This window comes from Haliaeetus albicilla, chromosome 2, assembly GCF_947461875.1.
Source record: "Haliaeetus albicilla chromosome 2, bHalAlb1.1, whole genome shotgun sequence".
Lineage (NCBI taxonomy): Eukaryota > Metazoa > Chordata > Aves > Accipitriformes > Accipitridae > Haliaeetus > Haliaeetus albicilla.
This window is the reverse complement of record NC_091484.1, coordinates 74685099-74706166: the sequence shown is the minus strand read 5'-3', so window position 1 is coordinate 74706166 and position 21068 is coordinate 74685099. Positions and strand designations below refer to the sequence as shown.

General features: G+C 38.5%; 1 protein-coding gene across 1 annotated transcript in view; it reads right to left on the bottom strand.

Moving 5' to 3' along the window:
- Positions 1–3750: 3750 nt before the first annotated feature.
- WDR48 (WD repeat domain 48) overlaps positions 3751–21068 on the bottom strand; it is a 29708-nt gene continuing 12390 nt past the window's right edge. The window contains exons 6-19 of the mRNA XM_069778267.1: positions 20642–20730; positions 19658–19759; positions 19061–19285; positions 17791–17865; positions 17344–17446; positions 16930–17027; positions 14916–15023; positions 14432–14528; positions 13694–13789; positions 10436–10541; positions 8254–8341; positions 7613–7689; positions 6367–6559; positions 3751–5775 (exon numbers count right to left, since the gene is read on the bottom strand). Of these exons, the coding sequence (XP_069634368.1) occupies positions 5680–5775; positions 6367–6559; positions 7613–7689; positions 8254–8341; positions 10436–10541; positions 13694–13789; positions 14432–14528; positions 14916–15023; positions 16930–17027; positions 17344–17446; positions 17791–17865; positions 19061–19285; positions 19658–19759; positions 20642–20730 (1553 nt within the window). The 3' untranslated portion in view covers positions 3751–5679. The remainder of the gene's footprint in view (positions 5776–6366; positions 6560–7612; positions 7690–8253; positions 8342–10435; positions 10542–13693; positions 13790–14431; positions 14529–14915; positions 15024–16929; positions 17028–17343; positions 17447–17790; positions 17866–19060; positions 19286–19657; positions 19760–20641; positions 20731–21068) is intronic.

The window sequence follows — 21068 nt, the reverse complement described above, 5'->3', positions numbered from 1 at the left end:
ATTTGGAGAGGCTCCAATTCTGCTGGAGCCAGAGGTCTCCTGCCTCACCTGCCTGCTGTCACTGCAAGCCTAGACAGTGGGAGAGCCATCCCCTCTGATACAGACTATGTGCTGCAGAGCAAGCTGGAGCATTTGTGATTACCTCACTGCTGCTGCCACCACCTTAATTTGGGGAAGATTCAGGAAGGGAATGACCAGGTACTACTGCTGAAAGAAATGTAGCTCATAAGGCCTGTGAGGATAGACCAGTTCTGAAATAATAAAGGCAATATTTTATTTTGGTCTGAAACAAATGAATGGTTGTAGAAGACAGAGCTATTTTTGAGTGAAATGGCTCGAATGGTCCACTTCTGTATTTGGGATTTGAAACAAAAGAACCCCCAACAAATCACAATCAATCAGGTGCTGTTCCAAACAGCTACTCTTTCCAGATAAGTAGGAAAGCTGTGTATTGCCTTGTTTGCTTCTGTATACTTTGAGGGTATCTACAGCCCTGACAGTGATAGTTCTTTCACAGACACAAAAAGGATTATTGCAGCAATATCACAAGGAGGGCAAAACAAAGGGAGGAGGATGTCACCTTAAGAGTGCTTTGTACTAACTTCAGAGCCTGGATGCAGTGGATGTGTAGCTTGACACTTTGGTGTGGCCAGACACAACAGGATAAGCTTCCAGACCTAGGATTAATAGTCAAGCCTGAGGACGTGAGTCTGGCAGACATTAAATCCAAAGCGGCTACCAGGAGCTCAAGTGTTACAGCAAGGATGAGGGAGAAGTCATCTCTGAGCCATGCCTCTGCTAGTGGGCCAGAGCACCTGGGTGCTGATGGTGGTTAAACACAGGATGGGTGCTCGGAGGGGCAGCAGGACCTTCATCCACCTGGATACTCGCATCTACTCCACAAGGGTGGGAACAACTTGGTCAAGCCTTGCCCCAAGCACAGCCAACTTCAGCAGGTTGGACCAAGCCCTCCCTCGTGAAGTAAACTACTTGATTCATGGGAACTTCAGACAGTAGTAACCCTCTTGTACTAGGAATGAGCATAACCCCCAAAAATCCTGATAAGGAAATAACTATCCTAGAGATAAATATGCAAATCTTATTAGTAACAGCAATATGGATGCTGAACTAATTCCAGCTGAACTTGAACATGTGAATAAATGTATTTAGCACCTTTAAGGTGAGTAACTACTGGCAAGAACAGTTGAAATACCAAATTCAGGCAGTGATGACTTTGTTTTCCCTCTCAAACTTTCACAGCAGGCTTGACAATTTACTGAATCTTTTGCTGTACTACTCTAGGCTGTGTTCAGAAGCTGCTCATCCAAGTTGCCACACTTGACTGAACTTCTCTTAGTTGTAACTAAGAAATGCTGCAGGAAAATAGACTGCAATACGGAGTAGAGATCACACCACTCACATGTACTGATGGGCTTGAATTATGCATTTCCAGCTGCTTGGGGGTTCAGAATTAATCTCACCTAGCACTAAGGATTACAGCGCTAACTGGGGAAGCAGGAGCCTTCAGCTATTCCAGCACCCCTGTTCTCCTGCACCATGAACTCAGCAGAAAAGGAAAGCAGCTGAGGCAGCCTTCCAGGGAGAAGCCTTTAATTTAGCGTTCCCCTCAGCCCCCTTACCCTTCTCCATCTTCCCCCATAACTGGGCAAGTATTTTCACCTCCAAGAAATTATGCAAGAACTAGGCACCACTGCCTCTGGCTGTTACCTGAAAGCAGCTAAAGGTTGACCACGTTAATCTGTTACTTCCTGGGCACTGCCACTAATGTCCACACATCCTCCCTCTTTGCTTTTGCCTTAAGCAAACACTAACTCACATTGGTTCTGCCATAAGGGCAATTTCAAAGCAGTTGTTTGGTTTATGTTACATTTCTAAGCTACTAAAAGTAATTAAGCATTCACAGTTCCATGAAAAAGATGCCTAGAACAGTGTCAAAATAGCCTCAGAGAGAGATCGGGCATGTCCTACTGGGTCTCTCATCAGTAACTCTGGTCTGCATGATGTTTGTACAGCTGCTTACAGAAAAACCTCCACCACATAGTACAGGAAACTACTGTAGTCAATCACTTTCTTGATATTTAAAGTGTGCATGTGCATTTAACAGTTCTGTTATCTAGCTGGGTGGTAACTCCACCTGGCTCTGTTGGGGAGCCATCAGCACATCTACAAGTGTAGCATTATGTGCTTAAAAATTGACGCTAAATGTCACATTCAAGAAATTTCTAGGGATAAAGTTTGAATCAAATAGGACCTCTGTGAAAGAAAAATACCTTGGTGCAATGTACTGGACAAAATTTGGAGTCCTGTAATTGGGTTCACGTGTTAACAGTCGCTCTATGCCTTCACCTTTGGCAAATGCGTTCTCTCCCCGTCCCTGGCACCTCCACACTAAATCACCTCAGCAAACTGACCTCTGCAACTTCCCTCTCTCCCCTGCCTCAGCAACTCCCAGGTCAACATGTTGGATAGTCGCCCACGCTTCAGCTCGCACGATCTGAACCTTGGGACAGCTGTTCCCTGAGCAGCTCTCCGCGCTGCTCTGCTCGAGACTGACCAAGGAGTGCACTGTCAGTCCCCTGGTTGCCCCTCTCCCATGGGATACGGGCAACCAAACTAATAAATCCCAAGTCCCTTATTTTCCCACTGCTTGGCAATGAGGTTGAACTACATTATTATCTCCTGCCTAGGGCTTATTTTAAGTTCTTTTTTGGTGTTTCTAAAAGTTAATGCTAAATTCTTCAAGTAGTTCTCTTCCTAAAATGATACTTGCACTTCAGCTGCAACTACTGAGCCTAGCTCTCCTGTTCTCAGCACCACTGCAACCTGAAGAGGAAAAAAAAATTACCTGTCATAGAAAAATGCTTTTCTGGGACACAGGTTACACTACTAAATACTAGATTTACAACTCCTTTCCATTATGAACTTGGAAATTAAAAAAACCTTCTACAAATCAGCAGCATTTCCTATGATTCTGTCAAACTGGAACTCTATCTCAGTCCACAACGTCCCAATGAGCTGTGACTCTCATATGAACTTAATACTGTGCAGGGGCCTCTCCTGCTCTTGCCTTCAGGACCCTTACAGACAGCACAATTCCAGAAAAGGTGACAGAAATTAAAGGGGAGTAGCAAAATAACACCTCTCACTTGACATGGCATCTAAGATGGATGCTGGGAGCCTCTGCAAACACATTTGGTCACTGAATTACTGCGTCTCCTCTGAGAGCAGCCGAGTTGACAGTGCCCACAGCAAATGCTTTGAGTATTCTGTGCTGGTGTTTTCAGCATCAGGAAACCCAGTCTTGGTTTCCCATGTGTCTCTTACAGTGCTACAACCTTTCCACATCCAGAAAACTTCATGCCAACTGGCATGAGTCACTTGTAGTAGGGCTATCTTTTCTTACGTACTACATTGGTGTTGGCACAAAATATTTTCACAGTACAAAAGCACGCACTGCCCATGCAAACAGTATGACTTGAGCACATTCTCCACCTCAACAGGATCTCAGAACTTGCATTTGAAGGCTTGCAGGCCTGCTAAAGTCTTATATCCTACCATATTACAAGATCCTCTTTAAAGGGACTTTGTTAAGGCACTGCCATTTCTTCAGCCGTTCTATTACTTGAGGCTTCAAAGGACTCTGAAGTCCTTTGTAGTACAACCATTAAGTGGCAAGAGTCCAACCTCTAAAATTGCATAATTGATCCAATACACAAAACAACTGGAAAATATTTTAACTAAAGCCTTTTATTCTATACAACTGTGAAACATCATTTACCCTTCTGGCATTGCAGACTCTTCTGTCAATCTTTCCTGAAACTGTGTTTCGGGATGGTTAGAAAGAAAAAAAGAAAAAAATTACAACCTTGGCTGATTTCAAACAAAATTATTGGGAGCAATTCCAATGTATACAATGGGACAGCAAGACAACCAGAAAAAAACCCAAAACCCGCAAACAGTGCCTATTGGAACAAGCGTAGACCCTTGCTACTAATAAATACAAGTCAGGACAATTTATCAATAAAAGTTACAGTTCTTTTTAAGCATTTAATTCACAAATATCACTAAAAATGTGCAGTTATAGCACAATTGTGTCAAACTGAGCATACACAGAAATGGGGATTAAAAACTGAAACTGACTCTCAAATGACAGGGAAAAAGATGTGCTAGCTTAGTTCTGAACCATATTTTTGCTTAAGCCATGAATTTGTTTAGCTAGGTTAAGAGTGCAGAAGGTAATGATTTGACTATTTTTTCAAATAAAATACGATGAAAAATATTTTATTTTTTGTTTAACCAATACAATCCCAGTAATATAATTTATTGGGACTTTCTTTAGGCCTCAACCTAAATCTTGATAGCAAGATACAGGAAGGGCAAGAGCATATGTCTCCTGAAGAAACTCAAATAATATACTGCCCTTTGAAGGCACTTGTGCTTCTGCTTCAGACAAGAGTAATTTTTACACAATTTCTTTATGAGGATTTGTAATTTGTTCTGGCTACAAATAGTTTTCTGGGACAGCCCCACATTTTCTCACAAAAAGCTGAAATGCCTTTACCCCCTCCCCCCAATAAGTTAAACTCTATAAAAGACTACTATGAGTCTATGACAGTCACAGATTTTTAGAAATAACAGTGAAAAGAAGATCCGCATAAATCTATAACAAAAGAACAACTGCATATAAAACTTCGGAAAAGAAGGATAAGTATTTTTATATCATGAATATGAAATCTGCTGAGAAGTTTCTAAAGTTTAACATTAAACATATGAAGTTATTTTCAGAATGGTCTGAAGGTTTAACAAAATGTCACATAGTTTTGGAGCACAGTTACCAAAAACTAGACTATAGTGTGTCTTTAGAACACCTAGGACACAGTGCAGGAAGTAGTTATATATATTTAAAAAAAAAAAAAACAAAAACAACAACTCATTAAGTTTCTGCAAAGCATGTTCACTCTATTATGATGCACAGCATCATTGGACTGACCCTGCTACAATATTTATCTAGTGTTCTTATTCTGCATGTCAACAGCTCTCTAAAGCAACAGTTGCGTTGCAGTATTAAAACACTTCTAATATTAACTCTTCATTTGCAATTAAATGGGCCAATTCTTTCAAGTATGCAATACCTATTTTCTGTTGTTTTTCTTTTCCAAATTTCTTCAAGTGGTAGAAATGTTTGAGTAACCTGTGACAAATCATTGTAGGAACTTTATGAATGGAATGTACTAAAAATACCTTGTGTGCACTTCTGAATTATATTGTGAACACAGCGACTAATATGGCCAAAATGGTTTCATATCAAGCATGAGCAGATGAGGATATGTTCTGGAAAAACAAAAGCAAAAAGGAGGAAGCAAAAGTCTGCACTGGATTATCATCCGTTCTCTGTACACCTCACACAACACGAACCACTCGGGGACTTCCCATCTCATTGGCTGAGACTAGGACAGACTTTAGTTTAAGTCATATAGATTTTTTTCCTCTATATTACAGATCTATTAGTCACTTCAATTAAATGTATACTTTCCGTCCATACTGAGTCATTAGAAGTCTCATCTACCTTAGGGGTTCAGTGGGCTTCTATAGTACTACTCTTGGAACCAGTACAGTATGGTCAAGTAAATAAGCAACCATTTGGGTCCACCACTCCCTTCACGTTGATTTCTGGCGATAATGAAGCGTCAGATCACCACCACTCTTCCAAATGAAGTGCTTTACAGTTCGAAGGTCCATATTCGGATCCAAAACCTAAACAGTAAAAATTCATCTTTTATTCCACAAATCTGATAGATTGTCAGAAATTCAAAGATAAAACACTCTGGTTTGCGTGTATGGGTGAACTGGCATCAAAGACGAACCATGCAAAGGCTCAGATTTTTCAACTAGCAAGTAAACCTAATGCATTACTGAAAGATTTTAGCAATGTAACATGTAACTTCATATTACAACCACCTCCTCAATATTTAATCTTCATGCACTTAATATTTCGGAAAAAAGTTAAACTCTGCTAGAAATGTGGAATTCAAAACATTCCAAAAATGTTAGAAATGGAACTCTATGGAATTGTGTTAAGTCTGTTTGTTGAGTATGAGTAAGTAATCCTATAAAGGCTACTAGTCAGACCTAATTAAACAGGCATGCTATATAAATTCTTTGATCTGCCTATCTGCAGCTGTCTGAACTTGTGTCAGCAGTGAGTTAACATGACGTCAAAACACTTACCTAGTTTTAAAGGTAACAGATATATAGCATATTTCAAGCTCAGTATTCAGAAATTCACAACTGATACATTGCTAGACATTGGTTTTGTTCACAGGCTAAAACGCCCAGGTAACTTACCTGGTCCTGGCACAGAAGTTCAATCTTCTCTTCTGCTAGCACAGCAATGTCCTCCTCTTTTTCTTGTTCTCCTGCTTTTTCATTATTGGAAGAGCTAGTTGTCTGAGACTCATTATCCAAGTTTATGATTTTCTCATACACGTGTTCCATCACTTTTCTCACCTGAAGCATATCACTTGCTGACAGTCGGTCTCTATACAAGGTAAGTGAAGTATGGCAGGAAAAAACTTGAGAAACTACATTTCTTATCTTCACAATACCTTAATCTGTAGCAAACTATGCAAGTACACAGACAAGCTCTTTATGTTATAAGTTTAATAGGAAATTATCAGGATCATGCAGAATACCATGATCATAACAGCTATTTATCCAAAGATTCACACAGCAAAAGGGACTCAGAGAAGTGGCAAGATATTCAAAAGACCGAATTAAAATCAAACCTTAGATTAAAAGTATTGTACACAACACTCATTCTTTCAATAGAAAAAGGATTAGTAAGAGAAGGACAGAGGGCACGGAATAATAAAAGTGGTAAGCCAGAATATGCTGTTCACCTTACTACATTAACAGAAGGGCATTCTAAAGTAATAATCAGCAGTGGTTTTAGTACAAAGAACACAAAAAGCCTACGAAGGTCCTCTTTCAGAAATTGTCTCTGATGTGAAGAATTCAATAAGACTTAAAGAGGAACTAGGCATTTGTGGAAAATACTGATAATTGTTGCATAGAAATGGTAGGCGTACTGTCTATGACATAGACCTCTTATCTGAGGACCTGCATTGATTTCTAACCTATACAGCTCCCAGTTACAGCTAGTGCGACTGGCAGACTATCTTGCATTCCCTACTGTCACGTTTTGTACCTTCTCCTTTTTAAAAGCTATTACTCACCACTGTTAGTAATAGGAAACATAATATAAAACTGGTTCTGAACAGTGTAACAATCTGTAAGTTCCTGTTTTCTGATTAATACCACAAAAGACAGAAAGTCTAATTTCAGTAGTTAGTTCGTAGACATTTCTTAGGATAAACTTAAGCAACTGCCCACTGAACCCAAAAGAAACCTACAGTTCTTTCAAATACTCTGATATAATTCAACACTTCAAAGCGATGCTGCTTAAATGACTAGAAACTTCTACAAATTCTCCAAGCACAATATGATTCTCTGGCAAACTGGTTTTGTTTTTTTTTTTTTGAGCTTGCAATTCTCTTTCTGCAGTTTTGAGAGACAAATATGCATTACTTACTTTTTTAGAGTTTTTGCCCCTGATGATGAATGAGGTTGGAGGTAGAAGGGAATCTTATTGAATTTGGGCATATTTTTCTAGAAAGAAACAAAATTGAAAAGTGTTAATTTAGGGTGAACTGTTAGCAGCTCCTATTTCCACCAGCTGGTATGTGAAGTATATTCAGCTGCTAATTATCAAAAAACAAGAGAAATTCTTAATCAACATAACCACCACAGCAAACTTCCAAATTACTCATATTCCTGAGATGCTTCAATTTAGAAGATGCACATACCATCTAGCTTTTGAATATAAATTATCATTTATTTCAAAGGAAATTAGATAGTATCAAAAGACTGCTGCAATATGAAGAGTATTCTCTGTTCCTGAGCTCCACACTTGAAAAGGATACCAATTATGCACAGTGCTTTGAATTCTTATCTAAGACTTTCTGTCAAAAGAAAGTGAGCAAAAATACCTTAACTGGACACATCAAAAAATAATGAACCCCAAAGGGTCTTGAATACAGACCTTGAGACCACTTATTTTAAATGGAAACAGAGCAAAAATTTAAAATGTCATTTCAAATCTTGTGCAGTTAAAAAAATTGGAGTTCACCTTAAAAAAAAACCAAAAAAGCAAAATCTATACACGATACTTACATCCACAGTGATGTCTATTACCCATTGTGGCACAGTTTCATTAAGAAGCATAGATTCAGTTTCACCACCTGAATCCCGACATAATAACCTAAGACATACGGAAATAACCTTATGAATAAAAACAATTACTGTAATGTGCATTAAAAAGCTTTCAGGAGAGGACCTGCCCTTTTAATGCGCAGGGAGCTTGAGCTTGGTTAGCTGGCCCTTCGCATCATCAAACTTATTAGGGAAGTGATCATGTATTTTCTGTAAAGACCAGACAAAGTAGCTGCAGGAAGAAGACAGATCCCTAGAGCAGAAACAGGGAAAAGTATCTCAGAAGACTATAGGCTATGGCACAGAGAAATTAAAAAAACTACTTTGCTCGTGGATTGCGTATGTTTGTGTGTTGAAGTACAAAACTGTCAGAAGAAGGGGAAAGGCACCTAGCACAAAGCAATTCTTTCTCCTTTGGGAAAATGAGCTTTGCATATAAAGCATCTGTTAAGCCCTCACCAAATGGAAAGAATAAAACCAATTTTAAGAAATGCACACACAGAATGGTGAAACAAAGCCACATATAATTTTATCAATTCCAATTAAGTATTTTGTCAGACAGTCCTCAAGCCACCTTTTAGGTCCAATAAGTATGGCTTGCTCCCTCCAATCATGTCTTTTCAGTGTTCTCTTGAGAACAAGCTGCATAAGATCCACCAGTACATCCTGGATCCACCAGGATGCAAATATTAAGCCCCAGCTACAATGTAAATACACTGATACTGCAGGGGAAAAAAGAAAAAAAAAAAATCAGTTTTCAAAGCTGAAAAAAGTTACCCGGTATCCTGGTTTTGGCTGGGATAGAGTTAATTTTCTTTGTAGTAGCTGGTACAGTGCTGCATTTTGGGTTCAGTATGAGAAGAATGTTGATAACACACTGATGTTTTCACTTGTTGCTAAGTAGTGTTTAGACTAAGTCAAGGATTTTTCAGCTTCTCAGGCCCAGCCAGCAAGAAGGCTGGAGGGGCACAAGAAGTTGGGAGGGGAGACAGCCAGGGCAGCTGACCTGAACTGGCCAACGCGGTATTCCATACCATGTGACATCATGTCCAGTATATAAACTGGGGGGACTGGGGCTGGGGGGAATTGCCAGTCAGGAACTAACTGGGCGTCAGTCAGCAGGTGGTGAGCAATTGCATTGTGCATCACTTGTATATTCCAATCCTTTTATTGCTATTATTGTCATTTTATTATTGTTATTATTATCATTATTAGTTTCTTCCTTTCTGTTGTATTAAAGTGTTCTTATCTCAACCCATGAGTTTTACTTTTTTTTTTCCCCCGATTCCCTCCCCCATCCCACTGGGGGTTGGGGGAGGGAAGGGAGCGAGCAGCTGCGTGGTGCTTAGTTGCTGGCTGGGGTTAAACCACGACACCCTGTTTTACCGACCAATTCAGGGACTGAAAGTTACATCATTCTGGGGCCTATTCAGCCTGGGAAACAAAACCATCAAATCAAACATTCCCTCACCCCTTAAATTTAAAATTCACTATGTCCTTAAGTATTAAATGCTTCACGGTATTTGAAAGCTTGGCATTTGTTTTGCAGCACTCTTAAACTGTCTCTGACATATCATATATCACAGTTAGGCTTTTCAACATAGAATGAAAAGAAATAGAAGGGTAATCAGTATATACACATTACAATACAGAACCTGTGCTCTTACCTGCCAGAGCTTAGGACCTTCTAATGGGTCACCAGCTATAATTTTGGGAGCAGAAACCAACTCTCTAGTGAGTAGGATCTCCTGTCTGAGTCATTAATGCTCAAAGACCAGCACAACAGACCCATACGAGAAGTTCTACAAGAATCTAAAGTAGCACAATTTCATTCTAAAACAAAATTCAGTTAATCAGTTTTCAGGAAGAGGGCACCCAGAAAGATCTCAAAGCTATGACATACAACTAAGAACAACATACAACTCTTACCATTGTAAAACCCCACACGTTGCTGATGCTCAAACTCATATATTCAGTTGGACAATGCAAAATTATCATTAACAGCTGCTTATTTTGCCTGTCAAAGGCATGTCTTGAATGTACAGTGTGGAATGGATGCAAGTATTACATTTTGGTAACATTTCTGCTTGCACAAAGGAAGTGATTGTTTAGCCACTGAATTTACACTCTTGAGTTTTTATACCTGAACAAAGTGCGTCCTCCAGCCTCACCAAAAATAACTGGTGTATGTGGTGGCACTTGAAAGTATCCATTTCCTTTCTGGACTCTGTTCTCCTGCTCACCATTCACTGTTGGAAAAAAATACACACAACAGTGATACAGCACTAGGCCTTAAAATTGGGTATACACAGTCCAAAAAGTGTCTTTTCCACCTACAGCTAACGTATTTCATAAATTAACAAAATCATAAGCTTCATAAAACCCAAGAAAATCCCTACTTCCAACACATAGCAAGTATATAAAAAGGAACACTACAGAGCAACTAGATCAATACAAGCTTGTGGAAGGCCTATTTCAAAAGCCTCTGAGAAAAGGGAAATAGAGCTCATGAACCAAAACCTGATTACTAGTTTTCTCCAGTTCCTTAACAGTATTCCGAGGATTTGTCAAACTTAACAATACTAATAGCAGAAATCAACTACAGAGATTCTGCTGAGACAAGACTATTTTTCCCCCTCTACACTGACAGTACAGAACTCTGAGGGATGTTAGCTTTGCTCTTCTACCTGGATTTGCCAGACGTTAAAATAGTGTATTAGTAAAGCTCAGACTCACATTTTCTTGAAATTACTGCATTCTAAATTAGATTTATTTTTAGCTAGTTATAGCAGTATGGTCTTCAAACACTGAAGAACCTGATTCCACATCAGATGGATAGGATAAGATTAAAGAAAAACCAGCATTATTTATGCACCTCTTGAACAGTGCAGCTTGTAGTCAGTCAGGTATCTTGAAACACAATATAGAAGTATTTAGATGCCTGCCTTTCACTTGAGAAAGATCATCTCGATTACACTGCAGCATCTAATTACTGTATTTGAACATGATGTTGAATTCAAGCAACATAAGAAAGGTCAAAAGTCCTATCAAGCAAAGAAACCAAAAAAGAAAATCTATTCTCTGCTAAGATGGGATGAATATGATACTGAAGTTAGAGCAAGAAAAATCTTCCAGTTTGAAAGATTTCTTCATAACACTTCTGTTAACAATTGAGAGGAAGAATACTGCACATATGGCTTAGACAAGTGTACTTTTTGCTGGGTAAAAAACTGGCTGGCTGGATGAGCCCAGAGGGTTGTGGTGAATGGAGTTAAATCCAGTTGGCAGCGGGTCACCAGTGGTGTTCCCCAGGGCTCAGTATTGGGGCCGGTTCTGTTTAATATCTTTATTAACGATCTGGATGAGGGGATCGAGTACACCCTCAGCAAGTTTGCAGATGACACCAAGTTGGGAGGGAGGGTTGATCTGCTGGAGGGTAGGAAGGCTCTACAGAGGGATCTGGACAGGCTGGATCGATGGGCCGAGGCCAATGGTATGAAGTTCAACAAGGCCAAGCGCCAGGTCCTGCACTTGGGTCACAACAACCCCATGCAGCGCTACAGGCTTGGGGAAGAGTGGCTGGAAAGCTGCCTAGAAGAAAAGAACCTGGGGGTGCTGGCTGACAGCTGGCTGAACGTGACCAGTGTTGTGCCCAGGTGGCCAAGAAGGCCAACAGCATCCTGGCTTATGTCAGAAACAGTGTGGCCAGAAGGACTAGGGAAGTGGTTGTCCCCCTGTACTCGGCACTGGTGAGGCTGCACCTCGAGTCCTGTGTTCAGTTTTGGGCCCCTCGCTACAGGAAAGACATGGAGGTGCTGGAGTGTGTCCAGAGAAGGGCAACCAAGCTGGTGAGGGGCCTGGAGCACAAGTCTTATGAGGAGTGGCTGAGGGAACTGGGGTTGTTTAGCCGGGAGAAAAGCAGGCTGAGGGGAGACCTGATCGCTCTCTACAGCTACCTGAAAGGAGGGTGTAGTGAGGTGGGGGTCAGTCTCTTCTCCCAAGTAACAAGCAATAGGACAAGAGAAGATGGCCTCAAGTTGCGCCAGGGGAGGTTTGGATTGAATATTAGGAAAAATTTCTTTACTGAAAGGGTTGTCAGGCATTGGAACAGGCTTCCCAGGGAAGTGGTGGAGTCACCATCCCTGGAGGTATTCAAAAAGCACGTAGACAAGGCACTTCAGAACATGGTTTAGTGGGCATGGTTGATGGCTGGACTCGATGATCTTAAAGGCCTTTTCCAACCTAAATGATTCTATGATTCTATATATGCATATTTAAGTTCTGGTCTCTGTACACAAATTTCAGTGTCCAAGAGGTACACTTTATCTTCTTAAGTCACTGTTCAGTGTCAGTTTCTTAATTGTTACTTTTGGAAGGGAAAATGAAGACTGATTCTGTGGCGAATATTCTAAACATTCCACTAATCCACAACTATTCACAGAAATAGCGCACCATCAGTGTTGCAACAATACAAAGGCCTGCGAGCTATACTTTTCATATATTGTCTGGCTCTCAAGCTGTAGACTGCCAATATGCAAAAGCATGAGAATCAGCAACTTTATCCAGAAGAGCCTGTGAAGTGCTGCAACCCTCCATGAAGATAATTTTTGAAAGAAGAGAGTAGCTAACTCTTGGCACAATCTGTCACAAAATGGCAAGATATTGCTGAACTTACAGTTTTCTTAATTGCATTATCTGTAGAAAGTAATTTCTTAATAGCCAAAGACAAGACTTTTCAGTCAACTCTGCCAAAACCAGCATAGGGTTGAATTAATTTCAAACTTAGGAATTATACAGTCTCTTTTATTCTGCCAAATTCAGCCACTATCTTACATTTTACATAGCTGTGCTTTTTATCTCATGCCTGATTAGACTTAGCATTTTTACCTTAAACCACCACTCTTTAAGGTGGTTTTGTACAGACCTACCCCACGTATTATTCTAATATCTACTGAATGTATTTTTTTCCAATAGATCTTTATTTTATATTGTTCATCATACCTAGAAGCAAGATGTCAAGAGAATACTGGCTAATGTTGAATAACTGAACTATTGTTCTTTGCTGTCATTATCTAGGCTGTTTCTTTTCTAAGTCAAGCCTTAGTTTTGCCAGTAATTGTTTTTCAGCAAGGCACCACATTTCTGTAACTTCAGAATCATCTATTCACCTACTTTTTTTACAGACTAGAGTTCTTAAGATTCTTGCTGATCTTTCAGAAGAAAGCCACTCAGCAAATTCTGGTGTAAAGCAAATTTAAAAGGATTAAAAACCATTCGTTTATAATGCATGCAGAGACAGCTATAAGACAGCAAGTCAAGTTGTATCTGTTAAAGAAACAGAAATATAAACAAACAGAATGTATGAACAAATCCTAAAAAATGAAAATATTAAAATACTAACCATGATTCATTTCATTTTCTTCTTCGTCCATTGGATTGATATGTGTTCTAGGCCAATACTCCAGAAGTGCTTGTAGCAGAAGCCCTCCAAGATTTACTGTCAAGACATAGCGAGGTAGAACTTCAGTTACAAAAAAGTGTTGGCATCATAATTTTCTACATTTGATTCATAGCTGAAAACCTTCCCAAGTTTGAGTAGTTCTGTTCCCAAAACAAACTATTTATGGGCACAGAAATCTGCTTATCACAATCTCAGAGCTATATATTACCATCTTTCAGAAAAAGCTGATTTTAGAAGCACTGCTGTTGGATCACTCACATGCTTTACCATTCTCTAGATTAGGCAACAGTTCCAAGTTTAGGAATATTACTTTGCCCCTTTTGCTTCTTGAAGGTTTAAAACCGATTTAAATAGAAGACCTGAACATGATTGAAATGTTTCGGAAAAAAAAGAAAAAAAAAAAAAAGAAAAAAAAAAAGAAAAAAGAAAAAAAAAGAAAAAAGAGAAAAAAAAAGAAAAAAAAGAAAAAAGAAAAAAAAGAAAAAAAGAAAAAAAGAAGAAAAAAAAAAAGAAGCATTCTCATTGGAGAATTCTCTGCAGAATTTAGTCTCAAGAAAAGAAGCCCTAAAATCCAACCAGCTGCTGACATGTGTGGCACTGGAATACTTTGAAACATAAACACTGGAATTTATTCTGCTTTTTTGTCTCAATAAAACACTAATACTAGTTAAAACTTACATTTTGGATCAGAACCATCTGGACTGCTAAATCCAGCATCCTTTGCTGAAACCCACGCTGCAAAGCAGTCACTTTCATCCAAAGTAATTGTCAACATCTGTTGGAAAAAGACCATCAGGAAGAGGAACGCAATAGTTGTTTTGTATTAAACAAGTCTATAAATTTATTTTGTTCATACTTAGCTGGGAACACAAAACAAAGAATTTCTAAATGCATGATAGCACACATTGTTTACCAAACTGTATTAATTCATAACTGGTATTGATGGATTTAAACTGACCATAACATGAGAAAATAAAAATAAAAATCTGTTCTTCAGATTATTAAGAACGGAGGTAAAATTTGCTGGTTTGCTTCAAAATAAATCTAACCCATCAGATAAATGATGATTGTGCTTCAAAACTTGTAACACAGTAAAACCTTTGTGAACAAACAGTATAAGAAACATGACATTAAAACAACAGATTTAGGAGTTGTATCTCACCCCAGTTTTCAAGTCTACTGAGAACCAGTTTGGCACATACACCATTTTAAATCTCTTCTTAATTTCCTCTTCAAAATCTACTTTCCCAAGGTCTTCAACTTTACATGCCTGTACACCAAAAGAAATACACAAGTTTTTAAATTCTGAGTATTGAGTCATATCAACACCTCAAATCTTTTACGTGACTTTTATATACATTTGGAATGATTATGACTTACCATCTGTCCATGAGTACTGTAGTCCAGAAACACACAAGTTAAAGGTTCAAATTTTGCTCAAAAAATGGAACAACAGTTAATCTGCTAATTAATTTTGGTTTTTTATTTATTATTTATTTCTGAGGTAGTGGCATCAAGCCAGTGGAGAGGTATGGAAGTACTACTTCACATTAACAAAAAACATTTTCCCTATCACCGAGTAGAAAGCTGTCTTCTAGCATCCTCTGTCATTCTCCTCCACATCAGTATCAATATTTCAGTACAACTCTCCATCAAACACCAATATTGGTTGCAAATCTAGCAACAAATTCAGCTCAACTACTGCAACGGGAACAGCAGTGAATGAATTTGTGTGCAGATTCTTTTTTCCTGTTTTAGTTTACCTATCTGTTTTATTTTATACTTTTATTTTTGAAGTTCCTCAAGTAAGTCTGTTAACATCCAAATTCTTGTAATCCACTTGCAGTCATCCTGAAACCTGAAACACATGCTTTAAGCAAACTCTTAAGGATTGTAACCTTGCAAGACTTATTTCCTCAAAATCCAGGAAAAGTTACAGGAAGCAAAGACTGAAGGGTGTAGTCACAGGTAAGAAAATCTCTCTCTTTTCTTCCAGTATCCTCAATAAAGAGTCTCAGCCTTAGAGTCCAGTGATCCTACTCATAAGATGACACTTTGACCTGGCAAGCAACCCCATCTCTAAAGTGAATATGTATTTAAACATATCTAAGAGATGTTTCTGAAACCCTTACTAACAAAAGAGAAAAAGAATTGAAGGTACAAATTAACATTAGCATTTGACTTTGGTCCTGAGATACAACATTGTACTTAAATACATACCAACTGTAAACTTAAAGAAAAGCTATTCACTTTTCCAGAAAAGTAATTTAGATAATTTTTAGTACAAATCTACATTCTCCAACTTAATTCCCTTCTTTCTCACTTCAGTCAGCAACTCAGTAAGTTAGTTGAGCAAGCTTTCCTTCATTACTGAGTCTTGGCTGGAGCACTGCATAGTTCAACATGACAAAAAGATTTAGAATTTCAAACAGGGTTTTGCAAGAGAAGAAATTGCTGACCATTTCACTGATCTGACATTCCAGTTCTTTCTCTTTGCACTCTTTTCCCTCTCCTCTGACCAAACATTGGGTAAAGCAAGATAAAGAAATGCCATGCCAAGTGTCTCTCCTCTCACAGGAGCAAGTAACACTAGGCAGGAGCCATGCTTCCATCTGCTAACTTTCCTTCCAGTTCCGCCTTCCTGGCTGCTATCTTGCCAACTAACAATGGACATGGCAAGTTCACGCTCCCAGAATAATCCACAGACTACTAGTCAGCACACTTGCTTGGGATCTGTGGGTTTGTAGCAGGACCTGAAGCACAGGCTTCCCTTTTGCAGGCTAAGCTTTCTTATGCTATTCCATACCGCATTGGGCAGACATGCCCATGGACCTCTACAAGCCCTCTTTGAAACAAAACCCAACCAAAACAAACATTACTATTTCCAGGAAAGAATTCAAGGGTCTGAATTTCAGGTGAATGAAGATGTTGATACTTCACTGAATTCATGTGAATGAACATATCTGTCAGCCTCATGTCAGGCAAATATGCAGAAAAGCTCAGAAATGCCCCCTCCCCTTTCAGAAAGCAATCTTTGCATTATGTCTTCCGACAGAAAGATAACTTGCTTTCTACTATAGGAACCTCATGTACTAAAAAAAATAATATATATATAAAAACGTACAAAATAATTAATCATCCAACAGTAGACGCTTAATCCAAAATTATATACTTACCTTCAAGACATCCCAGTATGCCACATTATTATTTGTGTCTTTGGTTAATATGTGTCTCTTGTCGTTAAGAATGTGGCACTGAATAATACTAGCACCCCCTAGCAAACAAACAAGAATTAAGGTCACTACAGTGATTTTTTTTTTTCTTTTTTTTTTCTAACATTACATTAAACTGTATAACACGACATATGTGACTGTTCTTTGGTTTCACTGTTTTACGTAATGCTTGGATAGCACCAAGGTTTAAACACTATTTTAACTGTAACTAACACTGGACAGATGATAAACACGTTGTCTTTGTTTTGCTTGAAATCCTAATATCAAGTACCTAAAAACTTGAGCCAGTCTTAAAGATCTACCTTTTCTGCTAATAATAACAGATTTTATAAGGTACTCTGGAAAACAGCTGTTTACCTTTTATAACCTGGTCAGGCTGTGTACACAGGGGTGGTATGGGATTGGTACAATCATTATCATAATCTCCAGATGCTCTAAAATTATGAATTCCCTTCAAAGTCTAAAGAAAGAAACAAAATAATGACACATTCATAATAATTTATAAACTTTGCTTTTCACCTGTAACAACTGCCAGTTTATGCTGCTATTTAGATGTTAACTGTCCAGTTCCGAGTAAGATAATTTATTTCCAGAAGCAGCATAAATAGATAGCAAAGTAATTAAAAGCTTAATGTCTTTTGATCAATTTCAATATTAGCATTTCATGATTTTTTTTAAAGAAAGCTTACAGATCATAGCAAGTCACAGTCAAATTGCAAGCAACAGTCCAACAGCTCCCAAACCAAGACTGCAAATCCTATGACCTTTTAATTGAATTCACAGTGTGTAAGATGTATCACTTACCCATTTATTCACAGAGGATTTGGTTGTTGCAACCCAAAGTGCTGGAGGAGGATCAGCTGATCTGTCAAGTTCCATCTAAAAAATGAAACCACAGGTACTTTTAGGCGTGCTTAACTTAATTTTCCTTTGCTCAATATTTGCTCTGTGTAGACCTGCTTCCATATTTGGATGTTTCTCAAAGTACAATATTTTCTGAATTACTTTGCATTCAGATACTTCACATGTTTAAAAAGAGAACAAAGGAAGTTCTGTACTAATTAAAAAGCATAACTTTATACATTTGGCTCTGCTGTTACACTTCTTGGATGATAAATGAATCACTGTAGCTAAGATATTAGAGACCCCTTCTGATCTTTGTACAGCTGACCATAGCTTTCATTTTCCATTTTGAACTGAAATTTCTCAGATTCTGACTTTTTTAAAACTACATTAATATATCCAGGATATTACCTGAACATACTAAGCCAGAGTTCAGCCACAAGGAAAGCCAGATTGCTTATATACTGGTATCTGTTTCAATCACACACTCCTTATACACCTATGTGTTCCAAGGCCATATCATCTAGAGTTACAGACAGCAAAAAAAATCCCCAAAGCAGTCTCTTTGAAAGACTCAAACTTGTGCATGCAGTTTTCTCCAGTTAAGAAAGCATCATGTTTAGGTGTTCAAAAAACCAACAATAAATTTTAGTCCTGGTTCCCATGAGTATGCAACATATTCTAACACAGTCCTGTGCATACACATTGCTGCTAAAAAACATCCATTTATGTCTAAAGCCTTGGCAATGCCAGCTTAGTTTCTTAAGACTGTACTAGAGTCTGGTAAAAACAACTTTTCATGTCTGAAGCATATTCAATTTCAGTAATATTTGAATTTGCATATTTTAAGTAGCTGCCAGGCATTTATCTTCTTCAGACAATGAAGTTTCAGATGTTATTTAGGAGACAAAGTCAATACACTGAAGATGTGGTATAGTAAACACTTGTTACCCAATACACATTCTTCTATCAACTTCTACCTCAAACCACTATTTTATTAGACAACATGCAATACAATTACACGTTTATACTGTGAGGGTGACTGAGCACTGGAACAGGTTGCCCAGAGAAGTTGCGAAGCCTCCATTAAGATATTCAAAAGCCATCTGGACACGGTCCTGGGCAATCAGCTGTAGGTGGCCCTGCTTGAGCGGGGGGGTGGACCAGATGACCTCCAGAGGTCACTTCCAACCTCAGCCATGCTCTGATTCTCTGAATTACACTCAATTACCTTAAGAACTGGTGCCTTTTCTTCACAGATAAGTACACGGATATCAGGATTTCGTAAATCTGTACAATAAATCTTCCTGTCTCTTCCTCCTGAATAAACATGAGTGAAGGCTTCATTGACCTGCAGAGCCCAAACACCTTCATCATGGACTCGATATGTGGCTATACATCTCTGCTGCCCAAGGGACCACAGGCGGATAGTCCCATCAGAGCTGCCTGAAAGACACTGAGCGACAACCATCATACTTAAAATCAAGCAGGTATTTAAATCTTTTAAAAATATTTTTTTCCATAAAGAGCTTTCATAATTCTTATGGTTATATTTTTCCATTAAGATGGTGCTAAACAAAGCCTGGCAGTTAACAACTCTAGTCACAATTTCCAGACATTTTATGTAAGCCACCCCCTCCACACCTAGATGGAGATGTAATAAAACAGAGCTTTCACCCACCAGCCTCCCTCCCTTAAACACTAAATATCTGTAAAATATTTGTTAAGATACCTTCTATAATCTATGACATAAAATAATTATATTGAAAAAGACTAATAACATTTCTGCATTCTGTAAAATGCCTTTGTCTCAAGTTAAAGCACATACCTGGGTGCCATCTCTGTTCAACAACAAAGCTTTTACATTGTCCGTGTGCCCTTTGAGTTTCATTAGTTTTGCACAAGTTCTCGGATCCCACACCCTTAGAACCTACACAAATAGACATTGGATAACTGGCATTAACAAGATTCTTCCCACCAGTGCATTTTCTCTATAGAAAATTAAGCCTTTCCAAATAAACTGACCCTTATTCCAAACAGGCAGACATCCATAGCCAAAAACATACTTCATTAGAACAAGATAGACATAACTAGATCTTATGCACCTCTAATAATCAGATGTGATTTTCTTTGCTTGATTTTAATTTCATTTGTTCTGGCTTTTTGTGTCTTCTTAAAAAATTAAAGAATGGAAGTGACTGGAAACAGGATAGTGTGGTGTGGGTAAAAAAAAAAAAAGATTCTGAGAATTCTCTCAGATGCTTCACTGGTGTATCCTATTTTCATTTTTATACTGACTTGGAAGTAAAATTCTCTCAAGGTTAGTTGACGTAAAAAAACAACTTGCAGGGGACTTTAGGGTGTTTCACCTTCCTTTACAACAAAGAGCATGGGCTCTCTCTTGGGAACACTGAACTTCATTACCTCACTTCATTTCCCACCTCCTGCAGGGGTCTTACAAAATTGCTGGCACCACTTTTCTTACCTGTGGCAACTGCTTCAGTTTTTATAATCACCTGAGTAATGTGCCCCCAAAACCAGAGCTCTTGTGGTGAATTGTAATGATCTCTGATAGAGAGAGGGTTACACATGATCTGATTGTCTCTTCTGTGTATTAAAGCTATATGGATATATACACATCTTCAGATTGAGGCAGGTATTTGGATCCTACACTTATGCTCCCACAGTGTCTACACTCGCTATTAAAAACACAAAAGCTGGTACAGACATGACATTGAAAAATCAATAAAATTGTCTCTTTATACTAAACTTGGAACTGAAGTGGAATGAGCCTTACCAGATTTTTGCTTACCTTTTCAGTGGACCCTGATACAATAACTGTTCCCATTTGATTCATTGCAAGGCTGTAGATAGAGTCTTTGTTCCCACTCAGGGAAGAAGCTATTTCAAAATAAAATTTACATTTTCAATTTTAATGATGTCTTTTGAAAAACATACTTATTCACTCAAAAATGGTATTTTAGGGTATTTTAATACCCTTTCATCCATGAAAATAGTGCCACTCTACCCCATATATAGAGTTGTTTAAAAAAAAAAAAAAAAAAGACTATAGCCAGCATATTGCTAGGAAAAACCCATCCCAATTCTTAATCTACTGCTGCATAAAAACAAAGTAACCCTTCAGACTTATGGTCATTACAGTCCTGGTGCCCTTTTGACACCACAATTCAGTGCCAGAACCATCAAGGTACTCTCGTTCTTCTCAACTACTTTATTAG